At 35.7% G+C, this 22902-nt stretch overlaps 1 protein-coding gene across 1 annotated transcript; it reads right to left on the reverse strand.

Annotated features, from left to right (window-relative positions):
- Nucleotides 1–496: 496 nt before the first annotated feature.
- LOC131034235 (acid phosphatase 1) lies at nt 497–4385 on the reverse strand. The gene is made up of 3 exons (XM_057965654.2): nt 2826–4385; nt 890–1099; nt 497–796 (listed from the first exon to the last, which is right to left on the reverse strand). The coding sequence occupies exons 1-3, from the start codon at nt 3188–3190 to the stop codon at nt 619–621; spliced, it is 753 nt and encodes a 250-aa protein (XP_057821637.1). The 5' UTR covers nt 3191–4385; the 3' UTR covers nt 497–618.
- Between the last annotated feature and the right edge of the window lie 18517 nt (nt 4386–22902).

Below are 22902 nucleotides of genomic sequence, written 5' to 3' on the forward strand. Positions count from 1 at the left end.
TAGTTTGGAAAGGTTTCTAAATCATAAGTTACAACTTCACATCGCACTATCAATATGGACAATTTCAATTGGGTATGGAATAATTCTAGTTATGATAGAATCCTCGTCAATCATAGTAGAAGTAACTTCAACAAGTTACAAAAAGAATGATGTTGATAGCTTTTGAATGTTGTACAAACAATAATAAAGTAGAAAAAGGTACATTAAAACTTGAGAATAAGTTTCTAGATCAATCTAATGGTTTACATAGTATGTCAAACAAATAATAAATAGAGTTATAAGTTGTCACTTAAACAATAGGTCAAATAGTCATGGTTGTGGAATGTCATATAAATATCATAATTTTATTAGATTAAAAAAAAACTTATATCTTGTACTAAAAGAAGAATAAAAAGTGATGAAGCATGGATGTGTATTTTATGTGTATTAAATAAGGGCTTGACATGCTAGTTTAATAGTAAATTCCCTTGTATTGAGGTGCCCATTTATGAAAAAATTGTATTCCCAAAGAGGAAACTTTATTATCTTTATATTTTCCTTGGAATGTAATCTTACAACACAAACATTCTTACAAGTAAATAAACACTTCTTACTACTAGTTACAATTTTTAGTATAGATCAAGGAACAAAGTACATGGGATTAGGAAGTTTGAATGTGCGATTTCCCACATAATCCCCTGTAATATCACTCCATTGATCACCTACATTTCCCCAAATATAATATCCATTCTCTATCAATTCTTGCCTCTTATGCGACTTAAACACTACCGCACCCTTCCCTTTTTCAAAGTGGCCTCTGCATTAACAAAGAAATAACGTAAGTATTACTCTTTTTTGTGTTTAGTTCATAAGTATAAAAGGAAAAATAAAAGAGGAAAACTAATTGCACCTTAAGATCAGACCATCATAATCATTGTATCCTTGGGATTGTAGGTTTCTTTGTGTGACTTTTCTCTGGGATTCATCCCTTCCAGTGAGAAAGAAAACTTTAAACCCTGACACCTTCAATTTGTTATACAAATCCAAAATAGCAGGCAAAGCTACAGACCTTCCTCTCATAGCCCAATTGTTGAATGAGAATCGATCAAAAGGCATTCCGCTATATAATTCAAACATTAACACCAAGAAACACTTAGATAAATAAAAATATATCGAGACAATATTATATATATATATATATATAGACTATATATTTAAATTATGTCTATGCTCAATTGGCCACCATATTTTTAAATTTTATTAGAGATACTAAAAATATGATCATGCTTGCATTTAAATTGAGAACAAATTTTAGTATCTTACCAATTACATAAAAAAAAAATCATGATCATGCAAGAAAAGTGTATTTTCTCAAACCTATGTATATTACCACTTCAATAATATGTCTATTTGTTAAGGATGTAAACATAATACTTTTAGCTTGATTATTGCTGCCATACCATCATTTTTTTCACGTGCAAATCAATTGTATTATAAGTTAGTCTCTTCTTCTACAACACACAATTTAGAAAGTCATTGTCTTTTATCACAATATATTAATCTTATTTATTAAAAAATATTTATTCTATGTACTAATTAAAATAAATATGAAAAGAAATACTAAAAGATTATTTTCAGAAAAAAACAAAAAAAATTATAATGATAATAATTCTATTATTAAAAAAATGATATTAACATATGTGAAAAAAAAAATTCATATAAAAAACAAAAAATACGTACAATGGATAAAACATATTCAAACAACCATTAATCAATACCACAACAATAAAAACAGAGTTTTCTATAGGGACCATTCAAGACAAAGATACAAAGTATTTTCTATCAGTCAAACTCACAAATCAATAGATATAATGAAAAACTAATATAGCCTGTATGAAACCACGTAAAACTGGACCAAAATATATCTTCTATTCAATCTTAGTCAGCTAATGTTTGGAAAGCATGGCTGAAATTACTGAGACTCTGATGTGTCCATAGCCACTATACAACCTATAATAATTCAAATTTTGTACGAATTTGAGGAGATATTTTTCATAGTTTGGATAGGTAGAAGTCTTCTGGAAATCATGAAATATAGTTGGTACGAATTTTTTATATTTCATGAAATTATATGTATGATAGTTTTTGGTTTTAATTATGTATATTTTTCAATCGACATTTTGGTGAATCTCTTCTTGATGATGGATCACACTCAGTGATTTGAAACGTCAACTGAAAAATATATAGAGCTAAAACCAAAAAATATCATACACCATGAGATATATAACTAAGAACTTTTTCATAACCTTTTTTATCTTGCAAATCAATGTTTTGAATCACCCTCAGCGACTCTCTTCTTCTTGATGATGGATCGACCTCAATGATTTGAAATGTTGACTGAAAAATATACACAATTAAAACAAAAAACTATCATTCATCATAAAATATAACTAAAAACTTTTTCATGATCTTCTGATCGTGAACAACATGAAGTTGTAAATTTTCATGTAAACACAAACACTTACAATATAAAACAAATATTAAAAAGTGGTTATGACCACTTCCTCTGATGAAAACTATGCATCAACATGACAGAAGTAACCATTCTGTATAATAACAAAAGTTATAAGAACCAGGCCAATGTGTTGATACAAGTTAATCAATCTTTTGTCAGAGTGTATAGCATTAAAATAGGTTCATTTATGAGAAATCTGCAGAATCAGCAAAGAAAATACATCTTAAAAGAAGAACAAAACCATCTCATGCCTTCCAAAAGTGCACCTGCAGCTTGTCACAACAAATTAAAAAAATGACCCACTAGAAAGAATGAATGCACAGATAATTACCCAAATTTTCTTCCTTTGTAGTATTCAAGATTAGACAAAGCAGTATCATCTACATCCAAGACCCATGCATCCATTCCATCACCTGCCAGCTCAATCTTTTCCATGTAGGAAGTAATCAGGTCCACTGTAGATTGAAGATCTTTCTCATACTGTCCACCCACCATATACTGCTTAACATATGCCAAGCAGTCCTCTGGAACTGTCCACCAATTCCTTACATTATTTACTTCCACACTCAGCCTCCAGCTCAAGCAATCTGTGCTATTATCTGCTTCATACTCAAGTTCAGTGCATTGACACCATGCATTGCTGAACAACAATGCCAAAACATTGAACAACAGAAGGGTATTGTACATGGTCCTCATCAGATTAGTCTCCAAAATATGAAGTTGATAACTTATAAACAGAGGAGTTTGCTAACTTAGAAAGAGAGGAACGTGATAACTTATAAACAGAGGAGCTTGCTAACTTATAAACAGGGGCTTGCTCACTTATAATCAGAGAATTGCTAATAGATCATCTGCTTAGAGTCCTTATAAATGCTTGTCCTGTAGAACAAAAGATGTAAGATACCAAGCTACTTAGAACATAAAGGCCAGAACATACCTTGACATGCAAGTAGAATATACTAAGTCATCTGTTGCACAAATTGGATCATGAATATATCTATTTCACAATGGAAAAACTAAGCAAGCAAGCAAAGAATACTAAGTCATCTGTTGCACAAATTGGGCCATGAATATATCTATTTAACATTGAACAAGAGAAGGATATTGTACATGGTCCTCATCAGATTAGACTCCAAAATATTAAGTTGATAACTTATTAACAAGGGCTTGCTAACTTATAAACAGGGGCTTGCTAACTTATTAACCCTAATAGATCATCTCCTTAGAGTCCTTATGAGTGCTTTTCTTGTAGAACCAAAGATGTAGGATACTGAGCTATTTAAAACCTAGAGGCCAGAACATATCTTGACATGCAAGTAGAATACTAGGTCATCTCCTTAAAGCCTTATTAAGTGCTTTGTCTTGTAGAATCAAAGATGTATGATACCAAGCTATTTAACACATAAAGGCCAGAACATACCTTGACATACAAGTAGAATACTAAGTCATCTGTTGCACAAATTGGGTCATGAGAATATCTATTTAACAATGAAAAAACTAAGCAAGCAAGAAAAGAATCTTGTTTAAACAAATGAAAAAATCCTAAAAGTCATGGATGCATAGCCCAACCGTGTGAGAGTAAAGGCCCACAAGCTCAAACACTTTGTTCCCCACTAATTCTGAACAATCATCCCACCCTACTGTTGGATTGATTCCTTCCACAACTTGCAATTTTGCTCCTTCCACTAGTGCCTTAGTTTTGGAATAAAACACCATTATTGAATCTTTCTGTCAGTATTAAAAGTGCAGGAATCATTGGAAACCACTGACTCTTGACTTGGATTATTTTAAAAAGAAACATGATTTGATGCATTAGTGATGGACTGAATTTGAAGGTAAAAGTTAGACACAGGGAGAATTGATTTATGCTGAGTGGGTGGAATTGTTCAGTACGGAATTTGAAGTGGGTAAACATTAAGCTCTTCCAGGGAGTTTTCAGGGTTTCAAAAGTCAAATGTCCTTTGGATAATCAAAAGCAACATATTAGGGTTTCGAAGTGGAGGTTTCCAATAAGAGAGTCAGTGCCCACAAAAAAAGCACATTGTCGGACAAACTCATCACAGGTCATCTTCTAAACCAAAAACACTATGGCTAGCTACTCAAGTGGCCTATTAAGATAATAAATAATTGTACAATGGTATAATGAGTCATCTAATAATTAGCAACAACCAATTAAAATTATTCTTATACTAAATTATTCAGCATTTAGTAAAACTTAATGTTCATTTTTCTACAATTTGTTGATGTGTATATATACCAATACATTTTTTCAAAATAAGAACAAAATCAAATGGGAAATGGTACGTGTATGCATATGTTACCATTACATTTTGTCTCCACTTTGAGTTATGTGTATATCTTAAATGATCATGCATCTAAAATATATAGCACTCACAAACACATGTAAAATAAATATTTAGACATCAAAGGATAGGAAAGGAGGTCCATATAAAATAATGGACTTTGGAAGGTGTCATCATCTAAATGTGTCCTTTGGTATACATTCTCCATGAAAACCTATACATAGAGGAAGAATATGCAATGAGTGGCTCATGTCTTGAGCACAAATAGAAAATAGGTACAAAATAGGAGCTTGCTTGATTGTTTACGAAATGAGTAGAGAGAAAATTTTGCTTGTTTAAGAAGTGGTAGTGGAGCATTTGGCTTAGTGTCTATTGTATACACTAAAATGTGGTCTGGAGATAATTATTTAAATACAAAGTGATTTAATAAATTAACCTTTTATTCTTCTGCTTATAGGATTTATTTATATAGTTCATTTTCTAATTTGTCCCATTCTAATTCATTTATGCTATTTCCCTAATTAAATAATCAAATTTAATTATTTCATTTTATTTAATCATCCATCCTCATTAAATTTGAATTTTAAATTAGAATTTGGACATGTGTCCTAATCCTTAACCACCTAGCCTAACCATATTCTAACTTAATTCATCCAACATAGCCATGGGTTTAACCAACCCTATTCCTTCTAACTTCCTCATCCTAACCTCTTGTGGGTTGTTCATCCTCTCTTGAGGACACATGGCACCTTTGCCACATATCCTTTATCCCCTTGACACTTGCCCTCTTGTTGGCATTTGTTGAGAAATCTTTGACACTTGTCTCCCCAAGAGATGACAAGTGTCCTATATCAACCTCCTCTCTAACTTCTTCATTTTCAGCCCTTGATATCTACAGACTGAATCTCAATCGTCGAATCTTGCCACCTCAGCCTTGGTCTTGGAAAATCTATAAATGCATCTCATTTTAGTCAATCATCCCCCTTCAGCTTAGCTTAATTATGCACTTTAATCATCTTGAAAGCTGCATTTTATCATTAGCAATTAACATAGCATTTTTAGCATAATCTTTAACATAGCATCACATATCATATCAATCATGCATTTAGTTTGCATCATGTAGCTACTCATATTTCAAGTAGTCATTTTGTCAGTCATGCTGCTGCTGAGAGCCACATCAAAAAGATCTATAAAATCCTTGGAATTAGAGGAAGATGGGACACCATTTGGAAGGCTAAGTTTGTATTGCTAATTCTTAATTTTCTTTCCATATAACTGTCTCATTTTGTGTGTTTTAAGATTGTTCAATGATTGACACATATTTTACACATACATTTTTGGCACCCATTGTGGGGCCCTACCCCATTTTTTAATAGTTTCTTGCAGATTTTGCTTGACAGGTGAATTCAGAGAACCAGTTTAGCGCTTCGGGGAGGAGTATTAGCATTTTCAACTTCCAGATTAGCGCATCAAGACTCTGTTCCAATGCATACGTCATCCAAATTAGCATTTTTGTTCCCCAGATTAGTGCTTTTCTTTCATAATTTAGTGTTCTGGTTTGACAGATTAGCGTTTTGCTTTGATAGTTTAGCATTCTAGTTTCACATAATAGTGTTTTTCTTTCATAAATTAGCGTTCTCGTTTCACATAGTAGTGCTTTGCTTTCACAAAATAGTGTTGTGGTAACCCATAATAGCACTTAGATGAGTTTCATTAGCGTTTTTCAGCTATGCTTACAAAATTCCAATTTCCAAAAACTAATTTTCACCTTTCTATTTTGCAGGTACTTTTTTTGCTATCAGGGACTAAAATTGTGAAACATTACACAGTCAAAGACGTCTAATTGAAACTATTGACATTGTTTGTAGCCGCTAGAGTATTGCATTTCTTTGTTTAATTTAGGCACATAGTATAACTAGGGGATCAATAAACATCATGTCTTATGTGTCTAAGATGGTAGGTGTGTATGCTCTCCCCTTCAGTGAGTGATCAAAAAACCAGACCCACCGAATCTTTCTTTTCAAGTAGTGCAATAACTTTAGTAGGTCTGCCCTCCCCAACAGCCCATAAGGTTGGGTGAGAGGGGAACGACCCAAGTGGGAACGACTAATGCCAAGTTCATCTAACCCACTCTAAAATAAAAGTGATTTTGATGAAAATCAAGGTCAACGATAGTGCTTGGGAATAGCTCTCTTCCATACCTTCGAGTATATCAAACCTTGGTTTTCAAGGCTAGGAGACCTCTTAATTGAGTTTATACCCCGATACGTCGAACGGATGCTCTTACTAGCACCTCTTTTAGGTAGAAGCTACCTATTTAACCTCTGAACACTTATATTCTTTCAGTGCATGGAGGGGGAAGAATCTCTCTCGAAGACACTCACCATATGTCCCTCTTGAGCGTATGTGTGAATTCCCCTTTTGAGTACTTATTGCAAGGCTCCTAATAGGATTCCACTATCTCTCGCAAAGGAAAAAACATGGGCGCCCTTTAGGGGGTGACAAGGTTGTGTGATCCGAAAGGGTACCAAGTAGTGGACTAAGAAATAGTACTAAAGGTAATTCTCCTTAGGATAGAACTGATTGGTGTGTCTTTATGTTATATACTCATGGAAACTTGGGCTTTATTTGAGCCTCAAACATACACTTGATGTTATACTTTGAGACAAAGATAATCTGTTGAAAATATGGCTTCTATGTTTTTTAATCAAATTAGAATATCATCCACTGAGACTCATCAAATTTCAACTACAAACATCAAACTATCAAAATACCCAAAATACCCATCACACAATAGTTTAGCATTCCTAGGTGACACAATAGTGTATTAGTTCATAACTTTAGCTTTGTAGCACTCTCGGGTCATTTTGTAGCACTCTCGAGTCATTTTGTAGCACTCTCAGGTCATTATGTAGCGCTCTTAGGTCATTTTGTAGCATTGTTAGGTTATTCTATAGTGTATGAAGACTATCCAATAGTGCATCACAGAATATAGAAAATACAGAGCAGAATAACACATTTACACATTGCAACCCCAAATTAGCATATCTATAGGACAAGTTAGCATATCAAGAGGACAACATAGCGTATCCAGCGTCCAGAGTAGCGTTTCGGGTGGACAGTGTGACATTTTCATACCTTCTTTTAGCGCATATGTGGATTTGCATCATAGACAAAGAGTAAAATACAACTTTTCTCAGAAACTTAAACACAATTCTGGATACCCTTTTCAAAGTACTTCTCAGGTTGTTTCTATCAGGACAATTTGAAACGGAGAAAACAGGTTTTACAAGTACATAATTTTCAACCAAGTTTAGGATCCAAAAGTCTTAAGTGTAGAATCAACATCTTTGATATCCGATCTCTCAGTCATAGTTTCTTTATCAGGATTCATCATCCTTTATCACGAAACTAAACGTTAGATCAGATTAACCTTGTCATTATCGATAGGATAGATCTTTCCTATTGGACTTGGTCAAATCACAACAAACTTGCATTTCAAACATGGATCAAAAACTTAAAATTCCTAATTACTTGTATGCCAGTTTTGACTAGATATCAACAAAAGAAACTGAAACAGCGAAAACAAAAACAAAAATCTATGATGGTTGAGGAAAATCCTTTCTATAGATCTCGCAATCAAGATGATGATGATGAGAAAATAACGGAAGAAACTATCAAAGAAGTGCAACAAGACCTAAAATCTGGTAAATTCATGGAAAAGGTCTTGGAAATGAATAAAGAGAAATGCTTCCTCGTGTTGGCACATCAAGGTGCCAAGTTGCCTCATGGCTTTGATGTCACGTGATTGAAACAAAGTGAAAGAACAAGCGAGACTCGAAACGATACTAGAGAGACACATAATGAAAGAAGTCGAGACAATGAAACAAGGAACAATGTGGATAATCCCCTTTTGGATCTCACTCAACAAATTCAAACTCTTCAAACACAAATTCAAGATATGCAAAGGGGAACCACAAGAGGTACTCGCTACAAGATATAATTTGCTCTTATCTGTTTGACAAAAATCTAAACATGATACCCTTCCCTCCAAATTGTGAAATCCCTAAAAAAGAAAAATATAATAGTAGAACCGATCTATAAGACCACGTGAGAGAATTTTGCATAATGAGCATGGATTTTGCCCATGAAGACACATATCTAATGAGGTTATTCCCAAAGAGTTTAAGCGGACAAGCCATGGAGTGGTTTTCTAAACTTCCACCTGGTATTAAAATGTTTACGAAATTAGTGGACAAATTTGAATCTCAATACTCATATAACATCCAACATGAGATAACCATGCTTGATTTGTGTTATACAAAACATAAAAATAGAGAACCATTCATGACATTTTTACAAAGGTGGAGACGATTGTTTGCAAGATATCCTCATCCAGTGCTTGATAATGAAAAGATGGACATTTTCATTGATAATATAAATGAGGAAATGAGCTATAGACTCAAATTCCAATGTCCACCAAGCTTTGACAAGATGATTGAAAATGGAATTAAGATCGAAGAAGCTCTGGTTAAGAAAGGAGTGTTAAAACTTTATCAAGACGAAGCTAATTCTTCCAACAATACTAATAACAACAATGACAAACTTGAGTTTTGGAACAGGAATAGAAATATTGTCAATGATGGAATAGTGGATGCTAACCATTTAAAACCAAAACAGTTCATATTCAATCTATCAAGTCACACAGCGGTGGTTAATCAAAAAAATAACAAACCTAAACCACATTTCACCAACTTTCGTAGAAAATTTAGTAACATTGGTGAACCACTTGAATCATCATTGAAAACACTTCTTGTAAATAAATTGATTGCCTTACGAGAAGTAAGTGATTTCGAGCCAAAGGTTAAACCTGCATGGTGGAATGACAATCATTATTGTGAGTATCATCGAAGTAAGGGACATCAAACAAATGATTGTCAACAATTGAAACATATCATTCAAGACTTAATAGATAATGAGGTTATAACTGTAGATGGGCATAAAACAAATGAATCCCACACTGCGTTCAAAACCCCACTCCCAAATTATGAGAAGGGTGAAGCATCAACAACACGAGATGGCAAAGGGAAAAAAGAAGTCAACTATGCTCATGCCTATGATAATGTGGTTAATGTTATTTTTGTTAAAGAGAAATCACAACCAAAACCAACACATACCATCACTAGGAGTAAGGCTAAGGTAACTTTGTCGGGTCCTACAACCAACACACCATCCACTTCTAAACAATATAATATAGCTGACCAATTACAGAACACCCCCGCACAAATATCAATACTAGAGATTTTAAAACTGTCACCCACACATAAAGAGATTTTAGAAAAATATCTAATAGATACCATAGTCCCCAAAGACCTAGGTGTTGATCAATTCCAAACCATGGTGGGACACCTAGCAATGCCTCATTTCCTGTCCTTCACTGAATATGATGACATGTCTTTGCAACATCTGCATAATGTTCCCTTGCATATTGAAGTTACCATCCATAAAACACATGTTAAATGTGTCCTAATAGATGGAGGAGCTGGCCTAAATATTTGTTCATTAAGTCTTGTTCGTGACTTAATTTATTCCAAATATGTAGTTGATCCCTGCAAAAAGATCACAATAAAAGCATATGATGAAGAAGAGCATTCGTCCAAAGGAACTGTAGTTTTGCCAATCAGAATTGGACCTGTACAAAAATATATAGTGTGTCAAGGTTTGGACCTAAACTTGTCTTACAATAGTTTTTGGGAAGACCATGGATCCACAATATGCAAGCTATTCCTTCAAATTACCACCAGTGCTTGAAGTTTCCCTATAATGGACATGAAATCACAATTTCAGCAGACTCAAATCCTTTTCAATATTGTAGTAATTTGAAACTAGTGCAAGAGGTTATTGCTCCACACAACTGAGAAGCATCTTCTTCTAATGCACCACCCAAAGAGAAAGTGTTTGCCTCAATCTTGGCAAGTTTTGAGAAAAAGGTTCAACTGAAAGACAAAGGGGTAGGGGAGTATTCATTACTAGATTTACCACTCTCTCCAAAATCATATGGAAAGCCATTGGCATCAAAACAACAACCAGCCTCAAAACCACTTAAAATACTTGATGGATCATTTGTCAAAGTAGGGACATTAGCTGAGGAAACTAAGGATAAAGATGTTTTACAATGGATATACAAAGATGAAGAAGAAGTTCAACCAAAGGTTAACAATGTCAACATCCCAGTTGAGCAGTATGGAAAAGGATAAGATATCATGCGGAAAATGGGATATGGCGGTAGTAGCCCTGTAGGAAAAAGAAAAGAAGGTATCCTAGAACCCATACAACCTCCTTCTCAACATGCCAAGGAGAAATCAATATTAGGCTTTGTAGCACATAGATGACAAGAAGAGGAAAATGAGCGAAGATAGGAAGAACTTGCCATTAAAAGGGAAAAAGAAGTAGCTCGCAAGTAGCAGGAAGAGGCAGAGAAAAGAAGACTAGAAGAACTTCCTATAAAGAGGGAAGAAGCTATCCACAATCTCTATGAACAAATCCTTAGATTGAAAGCTTCTAGTGAAACAGATTCCAATGAGTGGGAATGGGATTCCTACAATTCCAGACAATCTTCTAAAGACTCATGTTATGCAAAAGATGTTGGCATCGATGTATTTCACTCATTTGAAGGACAAACATCAGAGTACAGACCACTTGAATTAGAATCGTAGTCTTCAATTCTAACTCCATTCAGGATGATCAAGAACTACCCACGAGAGGTTGTCCTGAGGAGGGTAACATCCTAAACATAGAAATGATCATTGAAGATTTCGATATCTTCATTATGACTTTAATGCCTTTGACACACAACAATTTGATGATCCTTTACCTTTGATACAACCAAAACTTATTGAGTGGGAAAATAATGGACCCATTGAGATAGATACCTTTCCTAATGATCATGCCATTTCCCTAAATCTCAATAAAGTAGAACCTAAAACAACTTCCACCAGTGATTTTGCTAAAGCATCTTCTAGTCGAGGGGGTGCCAAATCTCAGTTGCAAAAGTGAAAATAAAGAAACAAATATTAGGTCTAATGTTGAAAACCATTAAATGGCAACATTAGATCGAGGAAAAATAAAAAGAAAATATGCATTCGATGGTGAAAACCTCCTGGAGGCACCAAAGAATGGTAGATTTGACACTCTTCTCAAATATTATTAGGAAATATTTTCTATATTGATTGAACCAACAGAAGCAGTTAACATTGGTACACCAGACAATCCAAAGATTTTGCATCCAACAACATCATTGTTAGAGCAAGAGAAACATAACTACATTGCGTTTTTCAAAAAGAGACAGATAAACTTTGCCTGGTCCTATGCAGACATGTCAAGGTTGGATCCTGATCTCATAATGCATCATTTGAATGTTTCACCAAAGGCCAAACCAATAAAAAAAAGCTAAGAAAGATGCATCCTCACATAGCCTTACTTGTTAAAGCAAAATTGAAGAAACTACTGGATGTGGGGTTTATCGGGCCTATAACATATCCATAGTGGATATCAAATATAGTTCTTGTTTCCAAACCAGACAAAAGTATTAGGGTATACACAAACTTTAGAGATCTCAATAAAGTATATCTAAAGGATGACTTTGCCTTACCAAGCATAGACATCATTGTAGACTTAACAGCTGGACACACTATGTTTTCTCTAATGGATGGCTTTTCAGGGTATAATCAAATCAAAATAGCACTTGAAGATTAGGAGAAGATAACTTTCACATGTTTGTGGGGTACTTTTTGCTAGAATGTCATGCCTTTTGGACTGAAGAATGCAGGTACTACATACCAAAGAGTGATGACAATAATTTTTCATGACATGATGCACACATTCATGTAAGATTATGTTGATGATATATTGGCTAAATCATACAATAGAGATGAACATATTGAGATCCTGGGAAAGATCTTTGACCGATTAGAGAACAAGCTACGACTAGATCCAAAGAAATGCGCTTTTGGCATCACTTCTAGCAAGCTTCTAGGATACATTGTTTCAGCTCGAGGCATAGAGGTGGTTCTAGCTAAAGTAAAGGAAATCATGGAAATGGAATCACCTAAGAATATCAGTCAACTATGTTTTCTTCAAGGAAGATTACAATCCATTAGAAGGTTATTTGCTCAATTGGCTGACAAATGCCATCCATTTACTCATTTGTTGCATAAAAATGTTCCATTCAGATGGGATGACAAGTGTGAACAAGCATTCGACAAAATAAAAGAATATGTAATGAATCCACCTGTGTTAATGTCACCGATCGAAGACAAGCCATTGTTTCTTTACATATCAAATACATATGTATCATTGAGAGCTCTTCTCGCACAATAGGATCATGAAGGAAACGAACTAGCCATCTATTATATTTGCAGGACCTTAGTTGGATATGAGCTCAACTACTCACCAATTGAGAAATCGTGCTTAGTTGTAGTTTGCATCCCAAAAGTTATGACACTATATGCTAACACACTTAGTCAAACTAATGGCCAAAATAGATCCATTGAAATATCTTCTCAACAAGGCAACATTAACAGGAAGATTAGCAAAGTGGGTAATGATCTTGAGCGAATTTGATATTGAGTATATTGACAAAAATTCCATTAAAGGTCAAGTAATTGTTGAACAACTAGCAGAAGCACCACTTCATGATGATCATCCATTGCACATTGAATTCCCAGATGTGGATGTCTTCATAGTTACCAAGAAAACCTGGAAGTTATATTTTGATGGTTCTTATACACAACATGGATCAGGAGAAGGAACACTGTTCATCACACCTCAAGATCACACCATTCTGAAGTCATACAGATTGAGCTTTCCTTGCACCAACAATATGGATGAATATGAGGCATTGGTCACATGAATCAAGATGGTTGTAGAATAGAACATCACATAGTTACATGTTTATGAAGATTCTCAGCTGGTAATCAATCAAGTCAATGATGATTACCAAACAAAAGATGATAAACTAATGCCTTACAAAAATATGGTTGATGACTTCAAAAAGTATTTGGTAGAACTCTCTTTTGAGAAAATTCCAAGGAATGACAATAAAGAAGGAGATTCCATGGCTACAATTGCTTCTTTTCTATAGACACGGGAAAATCGGGATCATTACAAATTCCTGGTGGAAGAATTGTTTTACCCCGCACATGACTGCCTTGATACCCAAATCATCTATCACATATTCGGACCTGATTCCTCCCACTATGGACAAATACATACATAATTGAAAGATAACACTCTCCCGCTCGACCTATCAAGGAATTAAAAGTGAAACTTCATTTGACAATCTGCTCGTTACACTATTGTCGTAGATACTCTTTATAGACGTGGTTTGGATGGTACTCTCCTCAATTGCCTTAAGCAAGAAGAATTTGAGAATACCTTAAAAGAAGTTCATAATGGTATATGTGTCACTCATTCAAGTGGTCTTACTCTAACTAAGAAACTCATATGATTGGTCTATTATTGGCCAACTATGGAAAAAGATTCTTTTCAATTTGCTAAGAAGTGAAAACAATGTTAGATTCATGGTAATCTCATACATGCACCAGCTCAGGAGCTTCTTACTTTAGTGACTTATTGGCCTTTTTTACAATAGGGTCTTAATCTAGTAGGAAAAATTCATCCTCCTCCATCCAATGGCCACAAATTCATCCCCACAGCTACCGAGTACTTCACAAAATGGATTGAGGCGATACCTCTCATAAATGTCACAGGGGAACAAGTTGCTACATTTATACTCAACTACATCATTTGTGGCTATGGCATTCTTATTTTTATTATCACTGATAATGGAAGAGATTTTAAGAATTAGGATGTCAAGGAACTATGTGAGACATTTCAGATCCATCATAGATTCTCTACACCATATTATCCGCAAGAAAATGGTCAGGTAAAAGCGTCCAATAAAACAATTTTGAAAATACTGAAAAAGACAGTCAATGACGCTGGTAGAGATTGGTATGTTCAACTGAATCATTCTCTATGGGCATATCATACCAGTATTTGCACACCTACAGGTTCTATAGTATACTCTCTGGTTTACGAATCTGAAGAAATCTTAGCGATTGAAGTAGAGATACCTTCTTTACGGGTGTCACTCAAGGGTCTTTTTTCTAGGTGAAGAACAATGAGTGTCTAGGCTACATGAGCTAGAATTGTTGCAAGAACATCACCAGAATGCCTTTGATCACTTAAGAGCATATCAACAAAAAATGTGAAGAAGTTACAATCACGAGGCCGTCAAGCCTAGGGAATTTCAAGTTGGAGATCTAGTGTTGAAGGAGAATCCACACAATCAATAGGATTGTGAGAAAAAGGGGAAATTTGAGCCAAATTAGTTGGTTCCTATTGTTGTGGTAGCTAAATATGGGTCTGGTGCATATCAATTGTCAACACCAGAAGGTGAATGGTTCAAGGAACCTATCAACAGTTTTCATTTGAAAAAATTCTGTGTGAAAAAGCAAAAAGAAATCAAAAAAGTGAAAAAAATCAGAAAAGGCAAAAAAACAAAAAAAAATGAAAAATGGGAAAAAGTGCAATAAAAACAAATGGTGAAAACTTGGAAACAAGTTCTATTTGTAACCTATCTCTTCTATCTATTAGGTCATGCATATTTTTGCTTGCATCCATCTATCACCATTATACATATACATAATAAATCCTTGTGTACATACGCAAGCATCATATGTAAATTCTCACCATGGTTTCGATCATTGAACATATCTGTAATAAAGGTTTGTTTCTAGACTGAGGGAAAAATCCTAAACTTATTTGGGTGCATTCCACACTTGAGCTAAAACAAAACAGGAAAACAACAATGAGATGACATTTGTAAAACCAAAAATCTCAAAATCCAACGATGAACATTAAGCACGAATATCCAAATCAAACTCAACGTAAAACAAACAAATATCAAGGGATGATATCATCAAGGATATTTTGGATTTGTATAGGAAGATGATTAAATTTTGTCTGTTTGAACGCAAGCAACACTCAGGTCATCTTGATTCAATTATATGTCAATGCTTGTGTTAACTTGCAATATCAAAATCCAGGTAAACAGTGCTCAGGTCATCATGGTTCAATTATACCATCATTGTGTGCACTCACTTGCCACATTTTAAAGGCTCAATGATGATAAAAAGCATGATAAAATGACCGGTCTGATCGCACTATTGCATTAATTAATGTTCTAGTTGATTGCATTTCATATTGCATTTTGCATAAGCATGCTAGCCATTCCACTTTTCCAAGACTGAAGGCTTCAAAAGGATGTCATCTCTCTTATTAAGTGATTGAGTACACTGGACATTAATAAAAATAAAAGAAAATCATTCATATTGCATTGTTCATCAACCATTGTATTTCATATCATTATCCTTGTACAACATGCCATTCATTTAGTTAGTCCATTCATTGCATATGGCATTCACATATCATTCACATTTTATAAAATATTACATTTCACATTATCATTGAATCATTAAGTATAAAAATAAAGTCATACATGCATAGAGGTAGAAGGAATCATATCAATAAACATCTCATATCATACATACATTGTATCATCATCCTATGGTATCATTATAGTACATAACATCATCATTTCATTGAATGTGCATAGCATAGTACATAAAATCATTGCATCATTCATAAAGCATGATCATATAGATTCATTATCATCCATTTCATAATAAGCATAAATCATCATAAGTAGATCCATCATGCATTTCATCTCATCATCGATAAAACTCATAAGTTGCATACATCATATAGAAACTAGGCATAATCATGAAAATAAGTGCATCCATTGCATCATGAACCATGTAGGGAAATAATATCAATTGCATCTAATATAATCAAAAGAATCGATGTCTAATGTATAATGATAATCACAAAAATATTGGAGATACATCACAAAAGTACATAGTAGGAATCATCATATATCTCATCAATAGTGTATACAAAAATTGGATCAATGGTTAACGTCTCAATATGTCAAGTGGGGCGATGAGCTGAACTCTCCCCATAATATGTAGGTCTGGATGCACCTGTAGCTGTTGTGACACCACCTAAGGGACTTGCTCCTCCTACACCTCCTAGGTCTCTCCTTGGGTTTGTGACGCCCCAACTCTTTGTACCCTGATGTGATCCCCCGTGCCTAGAGCTTTGTACATAATACTTTGCTTTTCTCTCTAGGGGCATAGCCTGGAGGTAGAGACCCTTGTAGTAATCTGCTCGTCCAAAGTGATAGATGAGATCTCTCATGGTATCACTAGTTAGTCCCTGGGTGGTTGTTTGTACTAGCTCCTCAACTTGACAATATCTTTGTATGGCAGCATCTCTCTCTGTTGTCAATGTGGCATTTTGAGCATGCATTTGGGCATGTGTTTGTGCCAGCTAACCCTGTATCTTTGTCACCTGCCCTTGCAGCTACTGCACCTGACCCTGTAAGCTACTAATATGTGTCTACTACTATTGGGATGGTACTCTAATGAGTATCTATTTGTGATGGTCCCTGTGCCTACTGTGCCTCTATCTAGGGTGCCTGTTGTGGTGTCTGTTGCACCTGTCCTGTTTGTCCCCCTGATCTCCTCCTCCTAACAACTCATGTCTCCTAGTCACTAGGTAGCTCTCCAGGAGGCCTAGAACTACTACCCCCTATTGTCCTTGTTGTCACTGCTAAACTGATAGCTACACCACCACCACCACGAACCCCTCTATCACCTCCACCACCACCTCCTCCATCTTCGCCATCACCTCCTCCATCTTGTCCTCCCTCATCTCCATCTCTCCTCCATCTCACAACCTTGCGTGGTGGTTGCTCCTTCTCATCATCTAATGTTGGCACTGGCTCATTAGGACATGATAATCTCGAGATTCGATGTGCCATTGAATACTATATATACTCTGGAGTAAAACCCCCATCTATAGTGCCTTGCAAATAGTTCTAATCCTAAGCCCTAAGTGATAGATACTTTGAAAAGGCCTACTCATAAGAAATAGTAGGCCCCCAATCGGCCACATCCTGACATCTTCGTGCTTAATGCGTTGTGCCCTACTGAATCCCCTCTACTTGGCCATACTACCTACATACTTGAGTAACAATGAAACACTTAATCACAAAGGGAGTGCATCCTATCAAATATCGAGAAGAAAACACATAAGACATCTCGAGCGCATCCTCTGGCCATGGCTCACAATCTTGGTAAGGCATACAAATGATTGTATCCAAGTCATACAACACCCATCGCTAGTACTCTAGTTTGACCAACTTACATTGGACAACAACACTTGCATATTCACAAACATAAGGTCTCCTCATTGGACAATCCTTGTCTCCCAAAGGGCGTGTAGTGGCCAAGTGCTCTAGGTTTATTTTAGTGGTGAATATTTCACGTCGGTGACCTAGAAAATGGCGAATATATTGTACTAACCGAGGGTGGCCATGTCGCAAGAAATTTATAAATATTCGTCAAATGCACGAGCCAATCGCGAATTGTTTTATGTAATTAATTGTATCTATGTGAAGATTTCGCCAATAAAAGCCACATTTTCCATACGGTAAATTTAAATTTTTTGCCTACACTCTCTGAGGTTGCCTTAATAGATGACAATAATTCGCCAATAGCCATATAAAGATTTATTTGCTAGGAGGACCCAATTCGCTTGGCATTTTGCAAATGTGTGTCTCCATTCGCCTTAATTTTTGCCAACTCTATTATATTTGCCAATTAATTGGACAACCCATAATCACCTCAGAAATTACATAAGATGTGTTATAGTTAAGCGGAATTCACCAAATATTTGTATACCATATAAAATTCCCGCCGAATTTGCCAAATAAGGATTGGTATAAATACATTCAAACATCATATCTATCTATTATAATTTCTCAAAAACTCTTGGCCCAACACCATCCTCACAGCCTCATCAGTGAGCATCCTGACCTCCTTACAAACTAATTGCATGGTTGGGTCTTTGACATAGCCCAAAAAGCCCCTCTGGTCCTCCTCAGATGTACTTCTCTGTCGAATAAGAGTGTCCATCTTCATAAATCTGAATACCAAATTATACAGCCTAAAGACCTAAACTAGAGGCATGTTGTCCTCGATTTCAGCATGGCCAAAATCGTGTGGTAACCCTATGAAACTGGTCCATTTCGTACCTTATGGTCTTTGGGAGAGCTTAATCAAATTGGTTGGTTAGTTCATTTCGTTCTTTGCTTTTCATTTTGACTGTTTTCCTTGTTTCTTAATATTGCAGTTTTCCCTACAGTACGAACTTTAAAGTCTGAACTGTAGGATTCTCTTGGTAAAATACATTTCGAACTTTAAAGTCTGGTGTGTATTTGCAGGCTTCTTTGCCTGCAGTTCAGACTTTAAAGTCCGAACTGCAGGAGGCCTTTGCCTACAGTTCGGACTTTAAAGTCTGAACTACTTGTGGTCTTAGATTGCAGTTCGGGTTTTAAAGTCCGACAGCTATTATCCTCGATTTCAGCATGGCCAAAATCATGAGGCAACCCTACAAAACTAGTCCATTTTGTACCTTATGGTCTCCTGGAGAGCTTAATTGAATTGGTCGGTTAGCTCATTTCATTCTTTGCTTTTCATTTTGATTGTTTTCCTTGTTTCTTAAGATTGCAGTTTTCCCTCCAGTACGAACTTTAAAGTCTGAACTATAGGATTCTCTTGGCCAAATACATTTCAGACTTTAAAGTTCGGTGTGTATTTGCACCTGTAGTTCGAACTTTAAAGGCCGAACTACTTGTGGTCTCAGATTGCAGTTCAGGTTTTAAAGACCGAACGGCAGTTTGTTTTAGCCTGCAGCTCGGGTTTTAAAGTCCGAATTGTAGTTTGTTTTAGCCTGTAGTTTGGACTTTAAAACCTGAACTGCAAGTTCTTTGACCTCACTTGCATGTCGAACTTTAAAGTCTGACGTGCAAATGTTCCTAGCTTGCATGTCGGACTTTAAAGCCGGACATGCAACTGCGGGTTGTAATTAATGGCGCATTAATTGATTTTTAGGGTTAGTTAAAACGCTTTCTAAGTTAATTTTTCATATTTTATTGTTTTCATTTTTTCCTTTTCATTTGTTGTTTTCGGATCTCTATCCGAAGGACAATTGGATTTTGAAGTCCAATTGCCTCCTTTGTTCTGGAGAACAATCGGACTTCAATACCCGATTGTCCTTCGGATCTCCCTATCTAAAGCTGCATACCAGACTTTAAAGTCTGGTGTGCAACTGAAGATTTGTCTCCCCGCATATCGGATTTTAAAGTCTAATATGCAGCCTATTAACCTTCACATATCGAACTTTAAAATCCGATATGCGGAGGGGTATTGGTTGAAATGTCGGGTTTTAAAACCAGACATGTCAACCAATCGTCCTTCCCTATTAAAAGCACATCAGACTTTAAACTCCGATGTGCCTTTGATTTTTTTAGATTGCACATCAGACTTTAAAGTCCGATGTGCTTATTTTGAGTTTTTCCTAGCACATCGGACTTTAAAGTCCGATGTGCTAATGATTTCCCCCAAGTCTGCACATTGGACTTTAAAGTCTGATGTGCAGGTTGTTTTTCCAAATTTGCACATCGGATTTTAAACTCTGATGTGCTATTAATATTCCCTGAAATTGCACATCCGACTTTAAACCCCCATGTACAAACTTTTTGTTTGTAAAAGAAGTAGAGCGGACTTTTTTCTCCGACCTGCTGTTTTTGGCATTTTTTACTCAGCCTATTTTGAGTCCCGTTTTTTGATCCGTTTGAGAAAAATTGATTTTGATTATGATAAATAGCTAGTCATCAATGTTGAATGCAGTCATTGTGCACGAATGTCAAAGCTCTCTCACAACAAGCCTGAGTCTTCCTCAAGACAACCGTCTCCAAGTAAAGCATCATCAAAAAAGATGAAATACAAGTATGACAGGTACTTGAATATGTACCCTGAGAGTTTAGTGGACTCAAACATTAAGGAGATCAGGGACACTGAAATTGGGAATGTTGACATACAAGAATTTGTTGACCAGGTTCAAAATGCTCCTGCACGACTAACTAGTTTAATCAAATCTGAGCTGCATAAGTATGCATCTTTCCCAGTTGCGGCCCATGATCCTGAATTTTTTCTAAAGTTGGTGATCTCCCTTGCTATTTATCTGATAGCGATCAAAATCTCGTCACTGCTGAAGTCGTCACACAGGAATCCCTTTCCTTGATGGACCAATGCATGAGACAAGATTTCTCGCTTGATATCTTTGATAAATTGTTAGAAATTCAGGTCAGTTTCAAGTCCTCGCATCCATGTTGAAGGATGTTAAAAAGAAATAGGTGAAGATTCAAGATGCCATGTTCCCGCGTCTAGATCATCACAAGTTTTACCTTGATGTCGAGCGAAGCAAAGGTCAAAGCCATCCTTGCTAAATTTGAAGCTTTCCAGATATCCAATGAAGAAGAGAATCAAGAATGAAGTACCCTCTTTTGGCACTCTTTCTTCATGTAGCTGCACCAATATATGTTGTAAATTTTTATGCAGCTGCACGTTTTCTTTATGTAGTAGTTGTGTTAAAATGGGACTGTGTAGTTGAATAAGTCAACTATGCCCACCTTTCTCTCAACTTCTTTTCCTATATAAGGAGGACCTTTTTGTAAATATTTTATCTTTTTCATGCTTAGCAAAACTCTACTGGATTTTTATCCCAATTAAGACTTTGAGCTTTTGTGTTGAAAAGTCAATCAAACAAATAAAGAAAACAGTTTTGTTGATTGCAAACTTTATGTTGTATCAAGAAAGTTGTTTATATTATTTAATATTCCTATGTTCATTGAATACATATTACCTTTACTTCTTTGATCTTTAAGATATTGCTACGTGGTTAGAGAGCTCTCAAATCTTTCCAATAGACTTTGTGCTCTTAGCATACTTGAGAAATCTGCTGATAAATTAAATAACTTGTAGTAAGCTTTGTATTGCTGGGGTTATTTGTAGTTTAATGGATTAGAAATCTACACTTGAAGACTTTGAGCTTTAAGCTAAGTTTCTAATTGTTTAATTTGTAATGATCAATGTAAATTAGTGTTACCGTAAAGGAGACTTTGTGCTGCTTAGAAGTAACTCTTTGTGTAGTTTTTTAGATTAATAGTTCTTTTCTTTGAATAGCTGAAGAGGTAGAGAAATTGTAACTAGGTGAAGGGAGAATACATAAACTCTGAAAAAAGAGAGCTATATGCCCAACGGCAACCCACCAATTTAATTTCTTATTAATTAGAGGAGAAATTTCATAGGGAACCTCCCCTTGATGAGAGGAGAGATTAATTTCTTAGCATAGCGTTGTGTGAATTTTATGTTTTGTCATTAGTACGCTGGTGACAAAACATTCACCCAACAGTTTTTTGGTGACTCTACTGGGGAAACGACGTGCAACTAGTTTGTCTTTTGGGTTGCAGTGCATTTTCATTGTAATTTTCATAATTGTTGCTTCTCTCTGTATTCTAATCTGGCTGATCGACATTACACTCGTGGGCAGCGGTTAGCAGGAATTGTTGATCCTACCTTTCAATTATTGCAGCAATTCAATTTTCCCTTTGTGACACCTCCACAGACGTTTTCTCCTTTGCAACGGACGCGAAGTTTTCCTCCATCTGCACGGTGATCTCCTGTACCAAGTGAGGCATCGAATTTGCAAGTTGCAGTTGTTCCATTTGCAAATCATTTTGTAATACCACCTTATAATCCATTAAGGATGGTTGTTGCTGGCCCTTGGGGTACTTCTTCTGGTCCTCTGAACTTGACCACATCTTTGCATGAATTACCCAAAGGTATGTGAAAACATTTACCCAAATTTTTTGGGGATGGTGCTCAACACCCAGACGAACACTACCTTCTACATCGCTTGTGGAGTTCTTGGTGTTGAACACGAAGATGTTTCAGTAAGATTATTCATTGAAACGTTGCATGGAGTTGCTGCCAATTGGTTCTATCATCTACCCAATGCTTGTATCACAAATTGGGCATCTCTCATAACGTTGTTTGAGGCGAGATTCAAGTT

Source organism: Cryptomeria japonica, chromosome 5 (assembly GCF_030272615.1).
Source record: "Cryptomeria japonica chromosome 5, Sugi_1.0, whole genome shotgun sequence".
NCBI lineage: Eukaryota > Viridiplantae > Streptophyta > Pinopsida > Cupressales > Cupressaceae > Cryptomeria > Cryptomeria japonica.